The 24,276-nt window shown below is 41.3% G+C and overlaps 1 protein-coding gene across 1 annotated transcript in view; it reads left to right on the plus strand.

The window, feature by feature from the left end:
- Positions 1-24,276, plus strand: part of COLEC12 (collectin subfamily member 12) — a 96,460-nt gene that overhangs the window by 68,466 nt on the left and 3,718 nt on the right. Inside the window, exons 3-9 of the mRNA XM_032123197.1 lie at positions 8,696-8,818; positions 14,979-15,077; positions 17,547-18,593; positions 20,014-20,502; positions 20,623-20,759; positions 21,497-21,606; positions 23,302-23,447. Coding sequence (XP_031979088.1) covers positions 8,696-8,818; positions 14,979-15,077; positions 17,547-18,593; positions 20,014-20,502; positions 20,623-20,759; positions 21,497-21,606; positions 23,302-23,447 — 2,151 coding nt within the window. The remainder of the gene's footprint in view (positions 1-8,695; positions 8,819-14,978; positions 15,078-17,546; positions 18,594-20,013; positions 20,503-20,622; positions 20,760-21,496; positions 21,607-23,301; positions 23,448-24,276) is intronic.

Raw genomic sequence — 24,276 nt, forward strand, 5'->3', positions numbered from 1 at the left:
TGACAAAAATGGCATTACTTTGCCATCTGGCACAATTCTCAAGGACAGATCCCTTCTATGACTGTGCTAAAGCTTTGTTACCTCTGGTTTTACTTAAATCATTGAACGGAATATCTTCAGGTTGTCTAAAGAAGCTGTTTCCCAAACGAAAGATCTGGCTTTGATCTCCCAATAGATCTGGCTATATTTCTTCTTGCAAGTCAGTCTAAATTCTTCTCTATTGAGACAGAGTTTGAGAGAGGTGCTTTGCTGTCATGTATCATGGCTGTTTTACCTGTCATTGAACAGGTCTTTAATTCATACGTAATTTCTATCTTCTTTTAACTGTTCCAGTTTTTCTCTCATCTTTTGAACAGCCTAATTAGATTTTTGGGTTGAGTTGCAGAGACATGCACTGAGTGATCCCTTGCTTGATTTTCAGTAACTGAGGACAGATGCATCTCTCTTATTCCAGACAGTTATTTAAAAGCACCAGCACTTCCCGAGGTTTGTTCTGGTTTGAGTTTGTCTTTAAATCTAATAGCCTATGGGATGCTGGACCCTCCGCTGGTGTGATATTCTTACCACATTGTTATGGCTGGACTTTAAGCTGTTGCAAATCCGTGATTTTTCATAAAATTTACCATACTGGTTCTTCAGCTCTGTTCATAATATTTGCCTAACATACAGTTCAGATACTCAGCAGTCTTTGCTTAGCCTGTGTTGTGGTTGGGCTTTTTGTATCCTTTCAATTAAAATATTTAGTGTTTAATCACAGTAGGACATTGTTTGGTAATAGTATATAATTAAATGGTGGTGGTTGTTGAAGTGTATAATTAGGATTTCTGACAATTCATTGTGATTCTCTGGACTGCTGCAAAGAAGAACAAAGCCAGAGAGAAAATGCTGGCTGGGTTATATAAATAAGTGAGAGATGATGATGAGGGTTCTCCCCTCATTTAATGAAAGGGTTTGTGTACATTACATAGAATAAAGTATTTCTTAGGCTGAAAGCTTTCCAGAGATAATAGTGTTGGCCCTCTGAGGCTCTTTATTATGTCAGATGTGGGATTCTGATTTATGGGAAGTGGCCGCTGCCTCCAACAGACTCAGTCTGGTGTGTGGAGGAGAATTTGCTTGACGGTCCCTGTGTGCAGAGCTTCAGGCTGCAGTGTGCAGATCATCAAGGGCTGGGTTTTCCCAAGGTGTCCCAGAGAAGGAAACCCCTCGTGTTTACTGAAATACCCTGGGCTTTTGGGACAAAGTGCACCCCTTCCACTTCAGGGGATGAGGGACAGGGTGAGCCGTGCCAGCCCCAGCATTGCCCCCTCAGTGTTGAGACTTGCTCTGTAGAGGTGGGATTATGAAAATCCTGTAAATGGTGGAGTCTCTATTTTCTTAAGCCTTAAGGAACAACTCCTCACCACTTCTATTTTTTAGGAGTCTAGGAATCTGCTGTTCTCCTAGAATGCAAGCTGAAAGTCCCACATAATTACATAGCTGCAAGAATCATAGAACAGCTTGGGTTTGAAGGAACCTTTAAAGTTAGTCATCTAGTCCTATTGCTCTTCAATGAGCAGGGACATCTTCATCAAGATCCGTTTGCTCAGAGCCCTGTTCACCCTGGCCTTGAATGTTTCCAGGGATGGGACATCTACCACCTCTCTGAGCAACCTGTTCCAGTATTTCACCACACTAATTGTAAAAATCTTCATTCTTATATCTAATCTGAACCTACCATCTTTTGGTTTAAAACCATTTCCTCTTGTCCTATCACAAGAGGCCCTGCTAAAAAGTTTGTCTCCATTCTTCTTATCAGCCCCCTTCAAGTACTGAAAGGCCACAGTAAAGTTCCTTCGAAGCCTTCTCTTCTCCAGGTTGAACAGTCCCAACTCTCTCAGCCTGTCTTCATAGGAGAGGTGTTCCAGCCCCTCTGATCTTCTTCATGTCCCTCATCTGGATCCACTCTTAACAGGTCCGTGTCTTTCCTGTGCTGGGGACCCCAGACCTGTACACAGGGGGGGTCTCTCCAGAGCAGAACAGAGGGGCAGAATTGCCTCCCTCCACTGCTGGCCGCGCTGCTTTTGATGCAGCCCAGGATGTGTTCGGCTTTCTGGGCTGCAAGAGCACATTGGCAGCCCATGTCCAGCTTTTTGTACACCAGCACTCCCAAGTCCTTCTTGGCACAGGTGCTCTTGATCTGTTCATGCCCCAGCCTGTATTGATACCAGGGATTGCCCCAACCTTGCACTTGGAAAGAAAAGGGCACCAGGTGAATTAGAAATCTTGAATGTGAAGTTCAGGATAAAATCACAGGAACTGGGACCACTGGCCCTGGTAGGGGTTGTGCAGCATCGTGAGGCACAAATTCTCAGATTGGGCTTTTGAGGTGTTTTCTTCTCTCCAGAGGTTATTTGCACAAGCTGCCAGCTGTGCAGTAGGGCAATCAGATTATGCTGAACACTGCAGAAACCTGTGAAGATGGAGTGGTTTGAGTTGGGTCCATTTATTTATTAACTTTTGAAGAAAGAAGCTCTGTGTCTTGCAGTGTTTACTTGAAATATAGAGTGGCTGTTTCAGCCTGTGTGTTGCTGCCATGCTTCATGATTTTCCACCTGGCATAGGAAAACTGGCACAAGTTAGGCAAGTACATACCCACTGCTTAGATTTCAAGTTTAGCTGCTTTAATTGCTTCCTAATAAATAACCAGAAACTTTTTCAAAGCAAGCATAGCTGGTATTTATCCCTATTTGATTACAAAACCAGAAGCAAAACTAGCAAATTCCAGAACAAATGACAGCATGTTTGTGCTAAATATTTTTTCCAATGGCATTGTAAAAATCTGATCATTAAGTTAAGCAGGCTGTTGCAATCCACCTGCCCACAAGCCAGCACTGCACTATTTGGCTGAGCAGGACCATTGCCACTGTGGAGACAGGGCTTGCAAAGACTGTGGAATGGGAGGAGGCGTGGACCTTTACACATTAGATAGGAAATGCATAGGGCGTCTATTTACGTGTAGTTCAAATTGTAGCTTTAACGGTGTGAGAATAGACTCTAAACTAGAAGACATCAGTTTTATCTCAAAACAATAATTTAAAAAGGCATGAACCACTCTCAATTTTTGCCATTTGTGACCATTATAAACAGCAATTGCTTTCTGAAGTAGGCCAGCATATGGAACCATCAAATCATCAGTTTTGCCCGCTGCAACAAAACCATTCATGAAGGATCATGGGAATTGTTTTCATGAGAGGTAGGTTAATAACCTGTGACACAATACAAAGGAGAAGACAAAAATCTCACTGTGGATTTTGTGGCTGGCTGGATCCAGTAATCGCAAACCTATACAAAGTTATTGTTGTCAAAGATGCTGTTGCCTGCTTTTTCTTAGACTGTGCTAATATAATATGCTGGGGTTTTGTCATTACCAAAGCTTCTCTGTAAAAAACATACACACACATATTTTTCCATATATTTGAACACAAATGTGTGTTTCTGTGTATGTATATATGAAAACACACACATGCCTGAATTTTAAAATCCTCTCTCTCCTATGAGACAAACTTACTTCCATAATTTCTAATCATGCATGTTACTAAACACCTACCATTTTACACTTGGGTGCCTGAATTTAAGCACTTAGAGACAGGTTTTTCAAAGCATTTAGAAATTTAAACCTAGAGATTGATTCCTTGTGGGATCACCTACTTTTGCTAGTGAGATAGACACCACTGGGAGCTTGTTGCAACTCTGCATGGTTAATTATCTCTCAGTATTTGACTCCTAGTTACACATTGAATCACAGAATGGTTCATGTTGGAAGGGAACTCAAAGATCATCTAGTTTCTGCCTCCCTGCCATGGACAGGGGCACCTTCCAGGGCAGGAGGCTTGAATTAGATGTATGTAGTTTGCTCAGGTATAGGTATTAGGTATTATATAGTATTTGAATATAGGTATTAGGTCTACTGCTGTTTTGAAAACATTAGCTTTGAGAAAACAATCATTTGAAGGCTGCAAACTAGGCTTGCAGTCTTCCTTCTGAAATTCAAGGGGTGTTATCTCTCTTCAGTGAATTATCCTGGGGAAAACCCCTCCAAACTAATGTATTTTCGTTTCCTGAACTGCATTTCTTTATCTTATCAGTACATTTCTTGTCAGGGTTATGAAGGAAACGTTGCATCTTTGTCAAAATTGATTTGCTAGCAGAAATATTATGAGGCCACCTATGATCCTGCAGCCAGAGCCAAGAAAAGAACACAGAGGCAAATACTTCCAAAAGAAATACTCAGGAAAAAAAATGTGTGTGCATGTCATTTTCCAGTGTTCAAAGATGTGCTCCTGAAGCATAATACAGTTGAGGAGTCAGGCATTTTGTAAGGCGGTTACAAAGAGCAAAGATATTTTTTCTCCCATTAAAACCATGGAACAAAACAACAACAACAACAAAAATCCCCCAAACAAACAAAAACCCAAAAGCCCAGCTCTTCGTTCAGCAAAACCTCTTCTTGGAGCCCAAAAGGAATCTGCAGATGTATACCCCCTGCATGAGAACAAAGACTTCAGTCACTGGAATGCAATGCTATAAAAACAAATACTACAAAGCCTGGTAACAGGGGGATGTCTCACTTGCATATTTTTTTGTGACCATTTTGGTTTGCAGAGAAGGGGGTCCCCAAAGCATGTGAGCCAGCAGGATCTCTTTGTACTAAGCTGCTGTCTGTTTGGCCAGATGTCTTCCCAACAGTGAGGCAGAAAAACCAGGGCTCTTATTAAAATAAGTCAGGGAAAGGAATGGAAAAAAGCATGTGTCCAGTGAAATGAGGCACATTGTGTCCCATCTGATAATTATTAAACATTGATCAAATCGGCAGTGAGCAATGCATGTCATGCGGAAGTCACCCTGGCTCCCTGAGTTTGGAAGTCAGTGACAAATGTCTGGGAGCAGACCAACATTGAAAACACATGTACAGGACACAGAGAGGAGTGTGCTGCACTAGGAGCATCACTAACAAATGGAGAAGAGCTGACTTCAGCTGAGAATGGCCTTTTGGAGGCTTTACATTTGTTCTGTCAATGATATTGGGTGTGTAGGGTCTTTCCCTGTCCATTTAGTCTACAGCTTTCTAGATGAGATGTGATACATCTCCTGGAAGAACCCTGCATTTTGTGTAAGCCATGACAGAAAGCAGTCTAGTGGATAAATTAAATTTAAATTTAAAGCCTGAGCCTGGGCTCAGGCTAGCCTCAACTCTCAGCTTTTGTGGTAAACCTTCATGATTTTATGCCAACCTGCTGAGTTTTGTGTATCACAGCAAGCATTTTTAATTGTCTCCCATTTGTTGTTGCTTAATGTTTTGGCTGTCACATCTTTTCAGAACCATCTTTCAATAAAAATGTGTCCTCACAACATGGACTAAATGCATCTTCTGTATCAGAACAATCTTTTTTGGCCATGATCCTTAAGTGAGGTAGTGGGGAAGAACAACGTGGCAAGTTGAAGTCAGGGTGTGTGCTGGGGAGGTTGGGGAGCCCTGATTATGCTGTAGTTTGTCCCTGTGTGGAGAGGGTTGCATTCCTGCCTTTTGCCTTTGCATATAACCTGATATTATTTAACTGCTCGGACATCAGACTGAGGCTTCCAAATTTTTTCTTCAAGGGGTACCTCTATCTTTGGTATTTTGTAGTAGTTTTTATATGTTTAGTAAACTACAAAATCAGGTGTTACTAGCAGCAGACTTAAGCACTACATATTTGCAATAAAGAGCAAATTTAATTGCTCTGAAAGACTTTACTGCATCCTAGGTGAAAGAAAACAAGGGAGCCTGTTAGAGCTCCCTGGCTTTTCACTCCAGTCCTGGACACAGGTCATGTTAGATGAGGGTAGCAGGGGTTCATTGGCAATCAGATGTAGTTTTAGGCTGACAGGGAGAAAGCCCCAGCAAGGAATGCAATACACAGTTGCAGGCCAGCTCAGTTAATGGAATCACTCCAGCCTGTATGATGGTTTTAGTATGATGTGCCTGTGTTATTGATACCAACCGTGCTGGACTGTTACAGGATGGAAAGGTCTGGCTTTTGTTGGGGTGCTGCTCTGATGTCAGTTTGAAATACACTGAAACTAAAAGTTCCGAAAAGCTGAAGTGCTGTTTTATTGAACCAGAGGTAGAGAGGGCTGAGACAAGTGAAACTAGATCCCTATGAAGCACTGGAACATACATGATGCTTGATGCTGAACTGTAGTACGTCCGGTGACATCGGTGAAGTTTCAGCTCGTTACACTACCCAGGAAGCCAGAGTACAGTGACAGAAAGCAGGTCATGTCATAAAATGAGTAATCTTAATATGAGACAGTTATCAAGTGAAACTTAACTTAGTGCAATTGCTGCCAAAGGCTTTGTTTTTACTTCTGCCTTTCTCTGTGTTTTGTATGTCTGCAGTCCATCATTCTTCCCAGATAGGGATCTAGGCCTGCCTCAATTAACTTTAAAATAAGGAGGATCAAGCTTTCTGTTATCTGCCGATTTAGAAAGTGAATGTGATGTGAGATTTGCCCTTCCCGCCCCCCAGCTTGTTTTTGGATATGTGGGACTTTCAAAGACAACCAAATTGGAATCTGAATTTTAAACCCTTTGGGGAAGGAACCTCGTATTTAGGACACAGGGGCTCAGTGAGCTCATTAGTACCAGCAAAGACCAGAAAAATGGTGGTCCAGACAACACCGAGTTCCCACTGTGAAATAATGTCAGTCTCTGAATACCTATTGCAAACCTTTAGAAACTGCACTTTCCCTTTCCTGCTTTTTCAGCAATTTGAGCTCCCTCACCATCAAACGCCTTGACACTTGCAAAGAAAGCAAGTCAGCCCACGTATCAGGATCCATAAGCAAACCTGACTACTGAATTATGGACCCTTCACCTTTTCTTTTGTGGTGCAGGAGTTACCACCCTTCCAAATCCAAGTCACCAATAAGTAGGTTGTGCAACTGCCTGTCTCTGTGCCAGCTCCCTCCCTTCCCAGCTCACAGGCAGGAGAGAAGCCTTTACCCTCTGGAATTTCTCTTCTTGAGTTTATGCTTACAAGCCTTTGTCTCATTTTCCCATAATGTTCCTGAAAAAAGAACCAGATGTTCCCAACTGGTCTTATGCCTAAACCCCAAGGAACCCAGATCTATGACATCACTTTCATCACATGGCAACAGAATGTGATGTCACACCTGAAGAGTTTAGGAAAAATGTGTGATGATGTAATGTGGAAAAGACCTGCAAAAGACGCATTTCTGCCTTAGCCACAGCAAGTATATGTGCAGAGGGAATTGAAGAAAATGCCTTGTCAAATAAACTATGTATAAATCCTCTTCCTGAGTTGCTCCAATATGGTAATCCTTCCTCCTTCAAGTACCTTAGGTTTAAAGGAAGTCGTTGGAAAATGTCACTGGAGAGAGAAATGCAGTTGACTTAACTCATTATGTTGGTCACCCACCCTCCATTAACCCAGGGGAAGTGGCCCGTGCTTTTCTCTTAAAAAAATGAGAAATAAAAATCCACTCTGCAGAAGGTCATGAGTTTGGAAAAGTAAAATCATCTGTGCATTAGGCCTTGGGGGAAATATAAGTTGCTCATAAAAAGCTACAGAGCAAGTTTTGATTAGTTAAGTAATCTGGTACATAGAATTTATTAGAGCTTAAAGCTTTCCTGTGGGACTCCCCTAATAGTACACAAATAGAGTGAAATATCAAAGAAATGCATTTTCTGACAGACACAGAAAATTACATTAATCCCGGCCTGCTTAACGCACCTTGGAAAGGCGGACAAATCCCACCCATTTGTTCCAGTACATTGGCCCAGCTTTCAGGTTTTTACACACTTGTGCTTCTGATTAATAATCAATGCTTCCAATGCTCTTGAGTTGTTCCCAAGGAGCACAAAAGAGGAAAAATTGCTTCCCTAATAGACTCAAAGATAGCAAGCCATTCTGCAAAAACGCTCAAATATAAAATAGTAAAGCTCTGTTTTCACTCATCAGCTTGAGGCCCTTTTTCTCAAGCTTGTCCACAAAGAGAAATTCACCAGCATTTTTTCTGTGGATGTACCAATGGCTCTATCAGTAAAGCACCCCTTCTTTTCTGTGGAAATAGTGTTCTCCAACATCCCCCAAAAATATGCAAAAAGTCTCTCTCATTATGGAAAGAAAGTGTTTGCATGGTAACTATCTGTGGTAATTGCTACAAAGCAGAACTAGTACTCCTACCAGGTTTACACAGTGCTATTTTATTTCTGTGTTTTCCTTCTGCCAGAGCATTTATTGTGTCCTATTGCCTGCACAGAGATACCAAATGCTAAGAAAGAGCTTCTGCAGTGTAATGCCTGACAGAGGAGATGCTAATAAAGGTTTTATTTCCAAAGCTCACCATAGTCTTGTTAGCACAATCAGAAAATAGCCATCTCTCAGGAAAACCAGAGGTTTTCCAGTGAAGCAGAACCTACTTCTCTTACACATGCTAAAATCCCAAAGTGATTGTTTCACTGAGCTGATGTTTTAACCACCTTGAAGTTTGTCCTGGCAGCTTAGGCAAATAGGCACCCCATATGTAAACATCATCTGCTTACATAAATAATTTGCTCTTTAGAAAACAGAGGAAAGGAAGTGGGGAGCTAAACCCAGCAATGTGTTCTTTGCCATTGTTTTAAATTACTTTAAATCTTCTTTTGCAGGTATTCAGGAGGGGAGCCAATGTACCAAGTGTAAAAATAACTGGGCACTGAAGTTCTCCATCATCTTACTATATATTTTATGTGCCCTGTTAACAATCACAGTAGCCATTCTGGGATACAAAGGTATGTATGCATTGAGACCAACATTTCACTTTCAGACAAGCATCCAAGCGTATTGTTGCTTACTAGCTAGCCAGGCAATTTGTCATATTTTAGCCTAAATATCAGTACTTGGGCAATGTTGGCTTTTTGTATATACATAACAACAAACTGCAACCTTAGAATTTCACTTTCAAATTACTATGAAATTTTGAAACTACATTAGACATTTGAAAGAAAAGTTAAAACAAAATGATCATTCCTTCACCAAGAAGGAGTACTGGAAGATTCAAAGCTGTGTAACATGTGCAGCAGACAGGAATATCTTACTAATAGAATACTTAGCACGGGAACAAACTGTAGTATCAATATTAATTTTAAATATCTGGAAGAAGAAAAATTTAACCAGGATGTCCCAATGTATTGCCTATCCGAAATAATTGTGATGAACAAAGACACTTAGATGTTTTTAACAGTAATTTCAAAGATTCTGGTAGTTAAGCAACCCAGTAATGGAGAGAATTTCATTTATGCAAGTCATTGGTTGGGCACATTGGGAAACATGGCTTAAAATTCCCATAAATTCTTATCACTAATTAAATGTAGCCACTTAGGCATTTTTAGAAATGCTCTGATGTAAATACCTGCTTATTGTGCAGCTATAATAAGTTAAATAAATAAGGTGTGGATTTCTGGTAAGAAAAAGAAAGTGAACAACATCATTGTGAGCATTATAACAGGACATCACAGCTTGCTGCAGAGAAAACCAAACTAACTCTAAACTACCTGTCTGAGTATGGCTCTGAGAGTAGCTTCAAAACCCCTCCAAGGAGCTGGGTAAATATTCATGTGATTAGCATGCAGTGCGTCCTGTGCCGCCAACAGCTGCACTCATTGCAGAGCTGACATCACCTCTGGTCCTTTGCCAGGGAAAGAAAAGGAAATTGTAGAAATAGAAAGGATAAATAATTATTTAAGAGGATTTGGCACAGTTTTGAGTGGGAGAGAATTAAAACTATTTGGTTTAGATGGAAGATTTACCCAGAGAGAAGAGACGATGTGAGGAACAGATAGAGAGACTTAGATAATCCTGTTTCATGATAAAGCAGACAGAATGTGGCAAATTAACATCAAATGTAAAAAAATGCAGTAAATCTTTGTGAATACATCTCCTGAAGTAACTGGTCTCTGGAAGTCAGGTTTTGAGGGACAAAAAACCTTCCAGGATTCAAAAATTTGTTCTTGATCTATAAATAGATCGTTTGGTCATATGGATTAGTGGAGGCCTTTTGTAGACATAAAGCTGCAGAGATCTGCTTACATCAGATGAGAATGGGATCTTTCCAGACTTAACTCAGCCACTAAATGACTGGGTTTTAGCAGAATTTCCCTCAAGAGTTTTAAATAAGACTGTCAGTTCTGGGGCTTACCAGAAGAGTCAGACCTCACTCAGCATCAGAATCAGCGTATCAAGTTGGAGGGACTACTGCTCTTTATTTTGCTTTGGCAAATGATTGCATGTGTGGAGGAAGCAGTAGCAATAAGGAAACTGTCCAAGACTTTGGGAGAAGGAGTTTGTCTTCCTCATTTCAATCTAGTTTTCAAGCTTCTTTCTCCATGGAGGCCCCTAGCACCATCTTTTCCCCAGGCTTTGCTCTCTTCTTGATGCTCAATCTTTGCTTCACTCATTTCTAAACTTTCTGTGAATGAGCAGTCACTCACCAGGGACGAGTCTTTCTGTCTTAGCAGTACCAAATCACAGCTATCCAGGGGAAGGACAAAATAATCTCTCTTCCACAAATAAATGTTAAAAGGAGTGTAGGAAGGTGGATAATGCATATCTTGCTCACAGACCCTAAGACATTTTGGTGACCACTGCTCCACTGCTCACCATCTTGGTGACTGCAACATTTGAATGCTAAGGGAAAGAGGCAAAGAGACAAAAGTCTTGTTGGTCTTGTTGAATTCAAGGTATTCCTTCTGTAACACCAAGGAACAAATGGTCACATGTCAGGCATTAATTTTGCACTTTGTACCTGCAGTTTAAGGGCTTTGTCTTCACGGTGCCTACGTGCTAATTTGCAGGTAAAACATAAGATAGGTAAAACCCCAGCTGACTGTATATATTCAAATGAATTACTGCAATATTTTTGATTGTTAAGAAGAAATTAGGCCTTATAGAAGGAACAAAACTCAGACTAAAAGGATAGAGTTCTTGAACTCTCCTCTCTACATCAGAGTTTGGCTTGTCTATTTTACTGCAATATTACACTGAAAGAAGGAATTCTGCTGGCATCAGGGATTCTTTTAGTCTCCTAGCTAAGTTTCCATTAAATTTGCCTCCACACTTAATGTTTATAAAGCCCAAAACTACTTTTAAAACTTTCATTTCCTACACTGCATTTAGATATCCTTTGTGATTTAAAACATTAAAACTACTAATCACTGGATTAAATATGGCAAGCAAAAAAGTAACTCAATGGGAGGCAAAGTCAACACAGAACAAACCTGCAAACTAGTGGTAAAAATTACATAGTATGTTGGAGAAACCTGAAACCAAAACATGAATAACAAGGAAACAAAACATGAAGGAATAACAAGGCAGGTTTACTATTCTTCTGCTTTCAGAAGACAAATTATTGTTTAAAACATTAATAAAGAAATCTGTAATTTTTTGCACATACTTTATTAAATTAAATGAAAAATACAAAGTTATAATTTTTCTGGCACCACCCAGTCTCAGATTAGTCTACTGAAGATGAATGATCTTCCTGTTCCAGTAAGGGAGTGCTTGCAGCTTGAATTTCTGGTAGTTTTTATTCTCTAGTCCTTGTTTTTAAGTTTCTTGAGTAATGCCCACCATGACTTTAATCTACTTCTTTTATCTGTCTCCCAGACATAGTTTGCCTGCCATTACCTGAGGCCAACACATCCTGGTGAGATGGCACATTTTGTCGTAGTGGCTTAGATGCAGACAGTCCTCACTGTTCTGGTCAGCAACTTCTTGAAATTTTGGCTTCCTTTAGAGGATCTTCACCACATTTTCCACTGTGACCTTGTCAGAAATTGAGATGACAATGCAGAGAGACCAAGCGGTGAATTAAGGTGAAGCTAACCAAAAACAAATTTAGGACATACTCAACTTTGCCTTTTTAAGACCAGGCAGATTGTTGGGAGCAGCAGAGTGGCCTTTTGTGAGGGATAGTACAGATGCTCTGCCTGCTTTGCCTTTTTCTGGAGAAGGTGGAAAGTGGCTATTCAAGCCTGGGGCACTCACTAGATGCTGACTTTCACTTCTGAGAGTGTTCCACGTGCTCACCTACCACTGAAGGCTCCATCCAGAGATGGTGGTGGGAGCTGCTATCAGGGAAGGAAAGGCATTCCCAGTAACAGGACATCGGTCCATACAACCTATTTTGACATCAAGAGCAGCAAAACCCAACATTGGCCTCTCTCTACTCATTCTCTCCCAAGTTCATCCTTTCCACTTGCAGGGCAGTAGCAAGAAAAGCAAATAAGCTACAACTTGCTTTGGGAAGGAGTTTGGGAAGGGGATCAAGTTCACCAGACCCATGATTTGTTTGACCATGGAGGCTAAGATCCCACCCCCGTATAAAGCAAATACATGCATTGGTTTGTATCTATGGGATGGCAGCTTAGGCCTTGAGCTAACACTGTAGTCACGTTTGCAGAGACCTCTTCTGTTTCTGATGCTGGAGTTGGGTGGTTTGGGTTTTTTTTCACTTTGAGCAATGAAAATACCATATGCTGTTGTATAATTACTGCTGTTCAGTCTCATCTAACTGCCAGACAACTACTTATTGATAGGATTACTACTGTTTTCATTTGCTTTGGACTCTTCAGGGTGATATTTTAACCCAAGTTTCCAGTGTTAGATTTCATTCATACATTTTCAGTGTATGAAAACATACTTGTTATGTGATAGTATAAAATCTGAGTTTTACAGACTTCAGATCTGAAGTACAAACTGGTATTCATTTGGACAGCAAAAAGAAGAAATTACACTTTTCATTTAATTACTGATAATATATATTTATTTGCTGACTCCAAGTGTGTTGCATAACTGGGGAAAACAGTTGAATATTACACTAAATCTGAATTAACAAGAGCCGTAGGTGATGTGACATTGCTAGTCAAGGCACAGGTTCAGCAGAAACACTTGAATTAGGCCTGCTTTTTTAAATGCAGATGATTTCATCAGGTCCCTCTAAATGCCCAGAGTGAGCCATGCCCTTCACACTGACTATCTGTAGCCAAAGGAGAACACCACAGACTGAACAAGGAGCTGCCAAGAGCCAGAAGGAAAAGCCAAGTATGGTCCTCACGCTCACTGCATGTGATACATTGGTGTATACATGCATCAGCGGAGTGTCAGAAGTAGCTGAAGGACCTTTGCTGATCGGGGCTCCAGCCTGGAATACAGCTGGGTAGGACAAACAGAGAATCAACTCTGGTTTTATTTAGGAAAAATGGCATACAGCCTTTTGACAACTTTAATGGGCAGAAGAACCAGAGAAAAATTAGTGCTATAATGGGGAGAAGAATTCTTTCTAAAGCAGAAGGTATTGAGCAACTGTCCCTCTGAAAAAACAAAGCCATTATTGTAGCCTGGGTCTGGTGTTTAGCAAGCGATCTGTCATCATCTCAACTACAGAAAGCCACACTCTGACTTTGCACACACAGTAAAGCCTCTGTTTTACTGCCTTTTTAGCAGCCTAGAATGGAGCAGGCAGGTAATTCACCAAAGGATGTCTGGTCTCTCTGAAGACCCTGAGACTTTTCTCCAGTTGTAACTTCATTCACCTTAGTGCCATTGCATCAGATAGTCTTGGTCTGTTTTTTCTCCTGTTGGTTTTTGGGAAGCAGTAAAAGCCTTCTGTGTAACTGTGGTACCCAGAATCAGAAAAACAAAGGCAAAAGTTAATAAAGAAGAAGCACCTGATGGACTACACTGTAAAGGTCTGGGATTCATGTGGTTGCTTATGAGCCACAAAAGATCCTTAAATTTCACTTCTTGTGAAAACCCAAATCTTTACATAGCAACAACTTCTATGAGACTCTTTCCAAGCTGCAGATCATTTCACAGACAGAAAGAGTGGAACCCCCTACCCCACACAGGTTTACAAAACATGTTGCAAAACATGGGAAACGCTATTTCTACTGTTTGAAAGAGGGAGCTGGCTCAATAAATCACGTAGCCTCTCCCAGGGTTGTTACAGACCCATTCTGCTCCCAGTGTAGCAAAAGGACTAAATAATCTCATGATGAGAAGCAATTTCTACCCCTGGTTGTGGCTTGAAGACAAAAGGCTATTAGACAATGTTTGGTGTGAAAGCTGTAGGCTTTCACCTCTAACCTTGCAAGCATTTCACATTTTTGCCACTGGAAGCCACCCCGGGCTGTTTATTTGTTGCTCTGCTTTTTCCATTCCCATATTAATTTCATCAAATAATTGAATGTCTCAGCGACAAGTACTCAGGCATTAAAAATAAATTGCAGATCAGTCATAAATCTGCGCTTCCTGAATGACCATCCTTTCAATCTTAACAAGACAGAATCGTTTCAAGACTGTTTTGAGTGATCTGTACCATTATCAATATGTTTAAACCCCCCAAAACGTTTAGTAGTTACTATCTCACTATCTCAGTCCTAAGTTTGCTATCCAGGTGGCAACTTTTAATGATGAAAAGGCACAAGAAAAAGAAGTTCTTTTTAAGGAGAAATGGCTCATAACAAAATTAAAGGAAGTCTTCTTTTCACATGTCTGAGCCTTTAACAATCAGGTTGCCTTTGCCACAGCACTGTGCTTGAAGCGTGGAAATACTGTTAAAAGAAAAGGACTTTGTTCATGAGGAAAACCCACAAAGAGGGATTTCCTCATTCAGGAGAGAGATTGCTCATGGGCAAAAGAAAATGTCTAGGGACTGCTGGCAGACTGAAGAAGTGGAAGAGTTCTGGGTCCACCAGCAAGTAGGAGCTCATCCTTCCAACATTTCACAGAGCAGCAGCAGAGTGTAATGACAAGCAAGGCAATTTTAAGGTGTTTTCTTTTTTTACTGTTTGATGGTAGTGGTGTGAGGTTTTGTATGCTTTAGTGTTTACTAGACTTTTAAAATCATTTCCCTTTTCTTCTTTCCGTAACATACTGTTCTCTTTCCCCTAGTTGTAGAAAAAATGGACAATGTGACAGGTGGCCTGGAAATGTCCCACAGAAGATACACAGAAAAGCTCACAGAAGTGGAGAGTGATCTGAAGAAATTAGGTAATCCACACACAGGCAAAGCCCCTTTGTGTTATGGATCTGGGGTGTTCTCCTGGCAGATGGAGGCAGGAAATGTGTCTGAAAAATCTCTGCCCATGACAAGATACAGCACTTCTATTCCAGTTTCTCAAATACTTGGTAAAGTCCTTAAAATGAGTTCAGATCAGCTCTACTTAGGAGAGCATTTTAAGAATACTTCAAAATTTACAATTTCCACTGAACTCACTCTGAAAGCATTTCTACTTAAATAAACAGACACTTAAATGTTGTCCTCAGGAGAGAACCTTCTCTGAAGTAGAGATAGAAAACATAGCAGAAGCTGTTCCACAGCACAAGGGATTCTACATAAAATGAGAATCTGTCACCCAGTCATCTTGATGGTGTTTTAGCAATTAAGATTCAAAACTGAAGGCCATTTTACAAGGTACACAAATAATCAGCTATTCAAAATTCTTATGTCTGAGGGGAGTGGATTACTTCCACAAAATGTTTCTTGATCATCTCAGGGAATACAGGACGTAAGGGAATACAGGACATAAGATTGTTATGTGTTTGGATTTCCCAAGTGCTATCAAAGTTTTCAATTTGCAGGAAGATGTAAAAAAAAATCATGGATAACGATTCTACTCTCTAAGTGTACATTTTTACCTTTCTTCCTGGCCACAGACATACAGTTTTTATTGTAGAAGTATTAATATACACATACATGCATGTGATTCTTGAAATAAATTTTGTCTAGTTCCATAAACCATATATTGAGACGTGCGTTTCTAGGAAAACTTACGTGCTTACAGCTTGATTATAAATTTTTACAACTTTTTTCCCCCAAAAAGAAGCTGGCTTCCAAAGTATTTGCACATTGCATTTAGTTCAAAGACATGGGGTAATTCAGTGTGATGTTCTCTTACTGGCACATCTACAGAAGTGTTACACTTGGCTTCTATGTGGGTTATTATATCAAGCTGTTTAAATTTTCACAACTTGGAGCACCTTTGCTTCATTCATGACCACACATTTTTACACACTTGCTGGATGGATGCTCAGTGAGATGCTCAGGATCATCAGTTCCCATTTAAGTGGCTTTGCCATGGAGGCAGTTAGGAAAGTTCTGGGGCAGTTTGAGTAGGGGACACAAAGGTAAGAGAACAGCTGTAGGGCCAGAAGGATAACAGCGTGTGGTGAATGGAAGACAGGCCTTCAGGGATTAGCTGTATGTGGACCTGGCAGTTGTCAGAGCTGTGTGAGGAACACAGTAGAATTTGAGCTATAGCCAAGAGGTAAACATAGAGTCAGAGCTGAGAAGATCTGGGAGTGAGACAAGCAGCAGGGAGAGGAACTGTGCTCAGGAAGATGTCCGTCCACAAAAGACTCCATAAACACTTCAGGCTGAAGTCTCACAAGCCATCATTTGACATTTGCCATCATGACTCATTCAATCACACCAAACAAAGCTCCATACACAGCTGTATTCACTGTAATTTATAAAAACCATACTGCTCTGTCTTAGCATAATCTGAAATTATGGACTTCAGACTGTGTAATTCATAAATATAGCTACACTTAGATGAGGACAAAAATAAATGGACTGTGAGCAGGCTAGCGAAGTGATTGAGGTCAAGCAAGGGAGTCTTCCCTGAAAGCAAGTGTTGACTGCTTATTTCCTTGGCTTCTCTGTCCTGGATGATAGGCTGTGCAATCTCAAATGCTTTATCATACTCAGACAAGCTTCCAGAAGTATTCCATAGGGCAATGTAAGCACAAGCAGAGATGTTTCTCAAAGATTAAAGGTTTTGCCTTCCTCAAACTCAGAACATGAGGAAACAATAATGGAAAAATAAATGTCATTAAAAGCAATAGTAATGTATTAGAGAGAAAACCAGAAATATATCTTATCCTGATATATCTGAAGTAGCCTGCTGGCAAAGCTTTTGTCTCTAACTCAGATTGTTTTAAAACTTACGTAAAACTAAACCCAAGATTTAAAAAATTGGAGTTACATGTACTAAATCACAATGAAGGTATTGTACCTGCAGTGAAAAGAAGGAAGAAAACATGAACAGATAAAAAAAACTTCTGAGCTTTCAGCAAAATCCAGTTGTAACTTTAAAATCTACACTTGCTGATACCTGTTTAATGTTTTGAATTCTGTTTCCCATTCAGTTTTCATTCAGAACACAGTGTTACTTGACTGCATATGCTCTGTGGTTTTTCCCATTTGTGATGACAGAATCACCTTTTTGTTCTCTTCATCAAGACACAAGGTCTTCATCAATTCCTCTCTGCTTTTTTTTCTCTGTCTAGAGGTAGAACTTTGCTCAGTGGTTTCTCTTTTCTGGAAAAGATAGCATAGAAATTCTGTTGAACAGTTTGACAACCTGACTGTTCTTAAAATACTCTGTGCTGGTTTATACTGTGTTTTAAAAAAAACCCTAAAGCCTTTCTGGTTTGTTTTTTTTTCCTGTACAACAGATGACCAGGCTGGACAAAAAGCCTTGAATACTAACACTGAACTGTCCAGCTTCAGATCTGACATTCTGGCTCTTCGTCAGCAGCTTCATGACATTGCAGAGAAAACTACCAGAAACAAAGATACACTGGAGAAGCTGCAAGAGTCTGGAAATGTATTAGATGATAGACAGAACCAAATGAAAAGTGCCTTAGATAGTAACTCTTTCATGATCGTCAGTGTCAATAAGACTCTTCAAGCATATACTGGCTATATCAATGATCTTCAACAAGACACAAGTAATATACAAACAAATCTGCAAAGCCAAGTGCATTCTCACAATGTGGTCATCATGAACCTGAACAACTTAAACCTGACTCAAATACAGCAAAGAAATCTTATCAGTGTCCTACAAAAGTCAATGGAAGACACAAGCTTGGCTATATCGAGAATCAAGAGTGACTTTCAAAATCTGCAGCAGGTTGTCCTTCAGGCCCGGAAGGACACCGACTGGCTAAAGGAGAAAGTACAAAATTTACAGTCTTTGGCTGCCAACAACTCAGCAATGGCAAAAGCCAACAATGATACGCTTGAAGACATGAACAATCAGCTCAGCTCCTTCAGTGGGCAGATGGAGAACATCACCACAGTTGCCCAAGCCAACGAACAAAGTCTAAAGGATCTCCAGGAACAGCATAAAGGATATGAAAACAGAACTGCTGCCAAATTCAGCCATCTAGAAGAAAGATTCCAGGTCTTTGAAACTGATATAGTCAATATCATCAGCAACATCAGCTACACTGCTCATCACCTACGGACGCTGACAAGCAATCTCAACGAGGTCAGGACAACTTGTACAGACACCTTAAGTAAACACTCAGATGAGCTGATTTTTATGAACAGCACGCTAGCCAATATTCGCATAGACTCTACATCTCTCAAGGTGCAACAGGATTTGATGAGGTCAAGGTTAGATGTTGAAGTTGCCAATTTGTCAGTAATCATGGAAGAAATGAAGCTGGTGGATTCCAAACATGGCCAGCTCATCAAGAACTTCACTATCCTACAAGGTATGCAGCTTCCCTAATGATGTGTGTGTGCTGAATTCCTGCTTGCATTAGTTCTTTAGTTCTGTGGAAGTTAGTGCATGCTGGTCCAGAGTCCTGGGGTTTTCCATTATCTAATCCTAAACTTTGGAAATGTACATGTAGCTTGAATTTTCCTTACTAATTTTTCTATGCCTTTTTTACATAGCTAAAATGGGGATGTTATGAAAGAAGGTTCTGACTTAGCAAAATTTTATTCTGTCTGACTGACTGACAGGATCTGCTTTTGATTTAGTTTTCTAAAATAAGCGAGTGAAGGTGTGGAACCTCAAGAAACCAATCCCCAGTAAGGAGGAAATGGCTAAAAAATATATGTTGGACTATTCCCAGAAAGGTCCACCCTTACTGAAAAACAAGTTGCTATTTCACTTTAAGCCAGTTGTTAGTCTGCCAGAAAACATCCTACTTTGCTTAGTTTTTAATCCTGAGATATTTCATTTTCTCCAGAAATAAATAGCATCAGGTTTAGGAGGTTTCTCCCAGCCAAATATTATCCCAAATGAAAAGAACACTCATATTTCCAATCTGATGTGAACCCGTCTAAAACTCCAATCACAAATATAAATCCATTGCTCCAAATAAACTAAGGCTGCATTAAAGCCAAGATTATATGTCCTTAACCTTAACTGTTCTCATTTCAACCAGGCCTAAATGATTCCAGCTTGGAAGTCTATCTCTGGAGGAGTTTGAATTATGTACATTGGTGCCGGGGGTGGGAAGGTATTGACGAGGGTTTTGCTCATCCATGAACAGAATCCCAAATTGTTTTGTTGTTTATTGCTGTCACAGTATTGCCATTTCCTGTCATGGGTTATTGTTCCCTGTCTTGTTAGAGCTGGCCAATTTGCAATTTCTGGCCTTTCCCACAGTTGGCCTGTTGCTCACTATCCATCATTTTGTCTCTTTTTGACCCCCCATTATTGAAAGACCAACAAACAGGATCAGGAGAAAAAGTGCTGGGTCTAAGAGCAGAGAGGTGAGACTAGAAGGAGAAGGGAGCGTGGCAGAGTGAGGAAACAGGACCACCGACACACAGGACTAGTGCATAAACTAGTATAGACTAGTGCACAGAGTCTTTTAGGGACTGGCACCTTGGCTGGTCACCTGGGGCACAGTGTCACTGTCCAGTTCACATGGCTGGGTGGATCAGAGTATTTTCTGTATCCTGTATTTTGTGGAGGTCAAGGAATGAACAACAGTATATAGGGCCTGGAAAGCAGCTGCACTGTTACAAGCACTGGTGAAAACAGCTGTTAACCCAGTTTCTGTGTTGTTAAATATCCAGTGGTGTTGGTCTGAGATGTATTGAACAATCCCACCCCATGTGGGCTTTTTGTTTTGTTTTCTGTGCATATCCCCACTTTGCATGCTTACATTGTTTCAGGCCCTCCTGGTCCAAGGGGACCTAAAGGTGACAGAGGCCCTCAAGGTCCTCTTGGCCCCACTGGCCTAAAAGGACAGAAAGGAGAGAAAGGAGAGCCTGGACCACCGGGACCTGCAGGTGAGAAGGGCCCACCTGGGCCAGCCGGGCCACCAGGAGAAAAAGGAGGGAAAGGTTCAAGAGGATCGCCTGGCTCCAAAGGTCAGAGAGGTTCTCCTGGCAAGACGGGTCTGCCTGGACCAAGTGGAGACCCAGGGCCACCAGGGCCTCCAGGCAAGGATGGTCCACCAGGACCTCAAGGCCCACCAGGGCTTCAAGGCCTGCAAGGAACTGTGGGACAGCCAGGGTTACCAGGACCACGAGGACTAACTGGACTACCTGGAGTCCCTGGGCTGCCCGGTCCAAAGGGCCCACCTGGCCCGCCAGGGCCACCAGGTCCAGGGATGCCAATGGCACTACAGAGTGAACCTACATCCGTACCCGAGGCTAATGGTAAGCCATGAACATACTGCATGCTATAGATGGGTATGGGTTCCTCCATTTATTAGTGACCCTATTACTGCTCTGCTGAGTTACCAAGAATGGGCTTAACACCAAAAATTCACACCACAGGTTGTTCTCCCCATTGGAAGAACTATACAGAAAAGTGCTACTACTTTTCAGTTGAAAGAGAAATTTTTGAAGAGGCAAAGTTATTCTGTGAAGAGAAAGAATCGCAATTGGTTATCATCAACAACAAAGAGGAGCAGGTAATTGCCTTCTCTTTCTGGTTTTCAAGGAGGGAGTTTGAAGTTGTTTAACATGTAGAAACCACAAGATAGTGGGAAGCTGAGAGCATCATGACTTCATATAGTAGAAGTAAACGCACTGATTGACTCAGAATTTTGTCCACCCTCTGATCAGCAGCTTCTCCATCTGCAGAAGGGCAGTGTGAGCAGAGCTGATGCTGAAGGTGGTGAGGACAGAGCAGTCAGAAAAGCTGCTAAGAATTGTAGGAGTTTTGAACCTTTAAAGATGGAATCCATTATGCCTTGTATATTATCAGTATCTTTTACAGCAGTGAATATAATTTAATTTTAAATTATCTGATTTGACACATGCAGCCCAGGACTAGTGTGACCCAAAAGTATTTTTAATCTGACTATAAATCTAACTTTATTTTTAATACTATTCAACATGGCAGTGGGGATGTCAAGATACAACTGCTTACTATTTGGGTTTTTTTCGATTTGTATCCATAAGACATTAGCTGTGACTTCATGTCAACCTGATTTTCATGCCTAGCTCTCTCTACCTCATTGCAAACACTTCAAGGGATTCTAGTCTGGGCAACACATCCCAAGGCCAACTCCTGAAACATACCTTCAGCTTAGAAAAATTTCTCTGGCCCTCTTTATTCTGGTAACAAGAGGCTTATGAAACCAGTGTAGTTTATTGGCTCCAAAGACTGTCATCCTTGTTACGGACTAAGATCTTTCTTTCACAGCAATGGATAAAAAGGCAGATTTTTGGGAAAGGCAGCTTCTGGATTGGACTAACAGATTCAGAGAAGGAAAATGAATGGAGATGGCTGGATGGATCCTTACCAGTTTACACGTACGTAAACAAAAAGCAGTGCTACCACTCTTGCTAACACTTCTAAAAGCACCATCTTGAAACTATCCAATGGATCCAGATGGTTGTAGATGCCAATAATTTAATTTGTTACTGGGGGTGCTGGGCTTTTTCTCTCTCTCCCTACTCCATGCACAAGGATTCCTTTCCTTGCCAGGAAGAAAACTGAATGTTGAATGAAAGAATCACATAACTACGCAGCGCAGTGTTTCTTGCCAAAACGTTTGCTCCTGACTTTTATTACGAAGTTGAGATGGAAAGCACAGACAGTTTTACTGTTTTGGTTTGAATTTTCCTTATTTGCATTACAACTGGCTATAAATAGAGTACTCGTTCTGATAAAAAATGACCAGTCTTTAGATAGAGCCCAAATCCAAGTGGAAAGCATTAAACATAAGGAAAATGCATGAAATGAGGGCGTCTATGCTTTGGCCAGCTGAAAACTGAATTGGCAGCTCTCCAGGAATCCTAGGGCTACACCTAATTTGTTCTAAATGGAACAGATTGCAACCACCCAAATTTTTAATACTGAGGAGTAGACTAAAGAGTTTATAGATCTGAGCATGCTGTGCTTTAGAAAAACAGGCTACACAGTCAGGCAGATGTTATGAAATGATTAGCTGTGATCTCATTGGTGTTCATTTAGATGAAAAACATGGGAAAAGTCAGATTCATTTCAAATGAGCCGTGATATTTTCCTCTTTTCCTCCTTTCCCGTTTTCATCTTTCTTCCTCTTTATGGCAGCACTGTGATGGATTCCCACTTCAGCCACTGCTTTTAGTAGATTTCCACTACACTGTGGTTTTAGGTGCTCTGTTGTAACCTCAGAGCTGTTAGTTACAGATTTTTGGAGCATTTCATTACTTCTGGAAAGCTGTGTGTCCTCCCAGGTGCCTGGTTGGACACTCTGTGTCAGGCAGGCATGTTTTTTAGCTGAGCATGGACTGTGTCAGCCAGCAATCACAAGCTCCCCTCAACAACCTGTTTCTTCAGGAAAACTGAGCTTTTGAGTCCTGAGTTTGGAAGCATTTCTCACTCGTTAAACAAAAACAGGATGAGGAAACACTTGCTGTAAGATTTCTTACTTGCTGCATTCAATTTCGCCATCAAAGCTAATGTTCTCAAAAGATGCCTGTAAATATACTCTGTGCATTCCTTGTAAGTCAGTAGAATTCCCTTCCCATCTGAGCCTGTGTCCCTAAAACATGTGCATCTTTGCTGTTCCTCCCAAGATGCCCACCTTTATACAGTCAGAGGGCTGAGTGCCTTTGCAGTGAGCAAGGGCAGGCTGTTGCCATCTTGGCAGTACCTTTGAGCCCATGGGCTCTTCTCAGTCCCATCTGCCACCAGGAATGCAGTGTGCAGGTTTTGCAGGCTTGGAGCAATCCACATGGAGCATGGAGCACTCCCACTGTGTGTGGATGTACACTCAGAAACTAAAATAAAGTTCATTGGTCTAAATTTAGGTCTCTGAGTCTTGGCAGCCTGAGGCCAAATAGATTCCCTTCTCTGTAATACATCTGTTTTCCATTTCCAGCAAGAGTCATGTATTGTTTGTTTCAATGTGAATTTCCCGTTCAGAACAGATCTCATGATGTTTTTGTTAATTTCTTGTGGTGAAAACCTGCCATGTGTGCTGTGTTGTGCAATCATATCTCTTGCTTTTTGGTGGAAAGAAACTGGAAAATCGGGCAGCCTGATAACTGGAATCATGGGCACGGGCCAGGGGAAGATTGTGCCGGGTTGATCTATGCTGGGCTCTGGAATGACTTCTACTGTGAAGATATTAACAATTTCATTTGTGAAAAAGACATGGACAAAGGTAAGCAAGGCCCTTGGTCGGATTATTTCATCTTGCCCATAGTAAATGTGCTACAGCTAGAGGTGAGATCTTGGCTAAATGCTACAGCAGCGCCTTGTTGAGGAAGAGGGGGAATCACATGTGAAGCACTTCTAGTCGGATCCAGATGCAAGTGCTGGATTTATTGCACTTGGAAAAAGCAGCCTCACAACTGGCTATAGCCATGGCATGCTCAGCATCTTGACCATCTCCTGTAGGCCTTACACATGCCTAAAATTTTGGGCATGATTTGGCACATGCTCCAGATCCTACCCACACTGGAAGCTGTTTTTATAGGCTCAGTGGCCACACAACAAAGTAAAGGTGGCCTTAGGGTGGCTCAGGCACCAGCCTTCAGAAACCAAAAAGACTCTGTTTTGAAAGTTTGTGCAATAGGAGGCACTTGGTGACTGCTAAGGAGATCTTAAAATTCCCATTGCTGCCAGGAGATGTCCCATGGGACTGAGAAGCTGGGTCCACAGGCCATAAGCATCTCATCTGTTGCAGCTGGAGTGAAGGACTCATAAAGTGCCCATGTGGCCCAGCAGTCAGCCAGGTGTTTGCCACAGGGCATCTCTTTCTGTTGACACAGGCATTTCTGCAGGAGCAGAGGGCAGGTGGTTCCCATGGCTGCATAGAGCCCTGCCCCATCATCACAGAACGTGGTCAAAGCTGCTGTTTGTGTTCATGGTGGGGCTCTGCCTGAAACGTTATCTCCTCCATACAACCTGTTTAAACATTGCTTTGCCAAGGGTGCCTGGCTGCTCCAGTTGGAAACTTGTCAGCTGAATTTCAGTGAAGGCAGACATAA

The sequence above is a fragment of the Corvus moneduloides genome, chromosome 1 (genome assembly GCF_009650955.1).
Source record: "Corvus moneduloides isolate bCorMon1 chromosome 1, bCorMon1.pri, whole genome shotgun sequence".
NCBI lineage: Eukaryota > Metazoa > Chordata > Aves > Passeriformes > Corvidae > Corvus > Corvus moneduloides.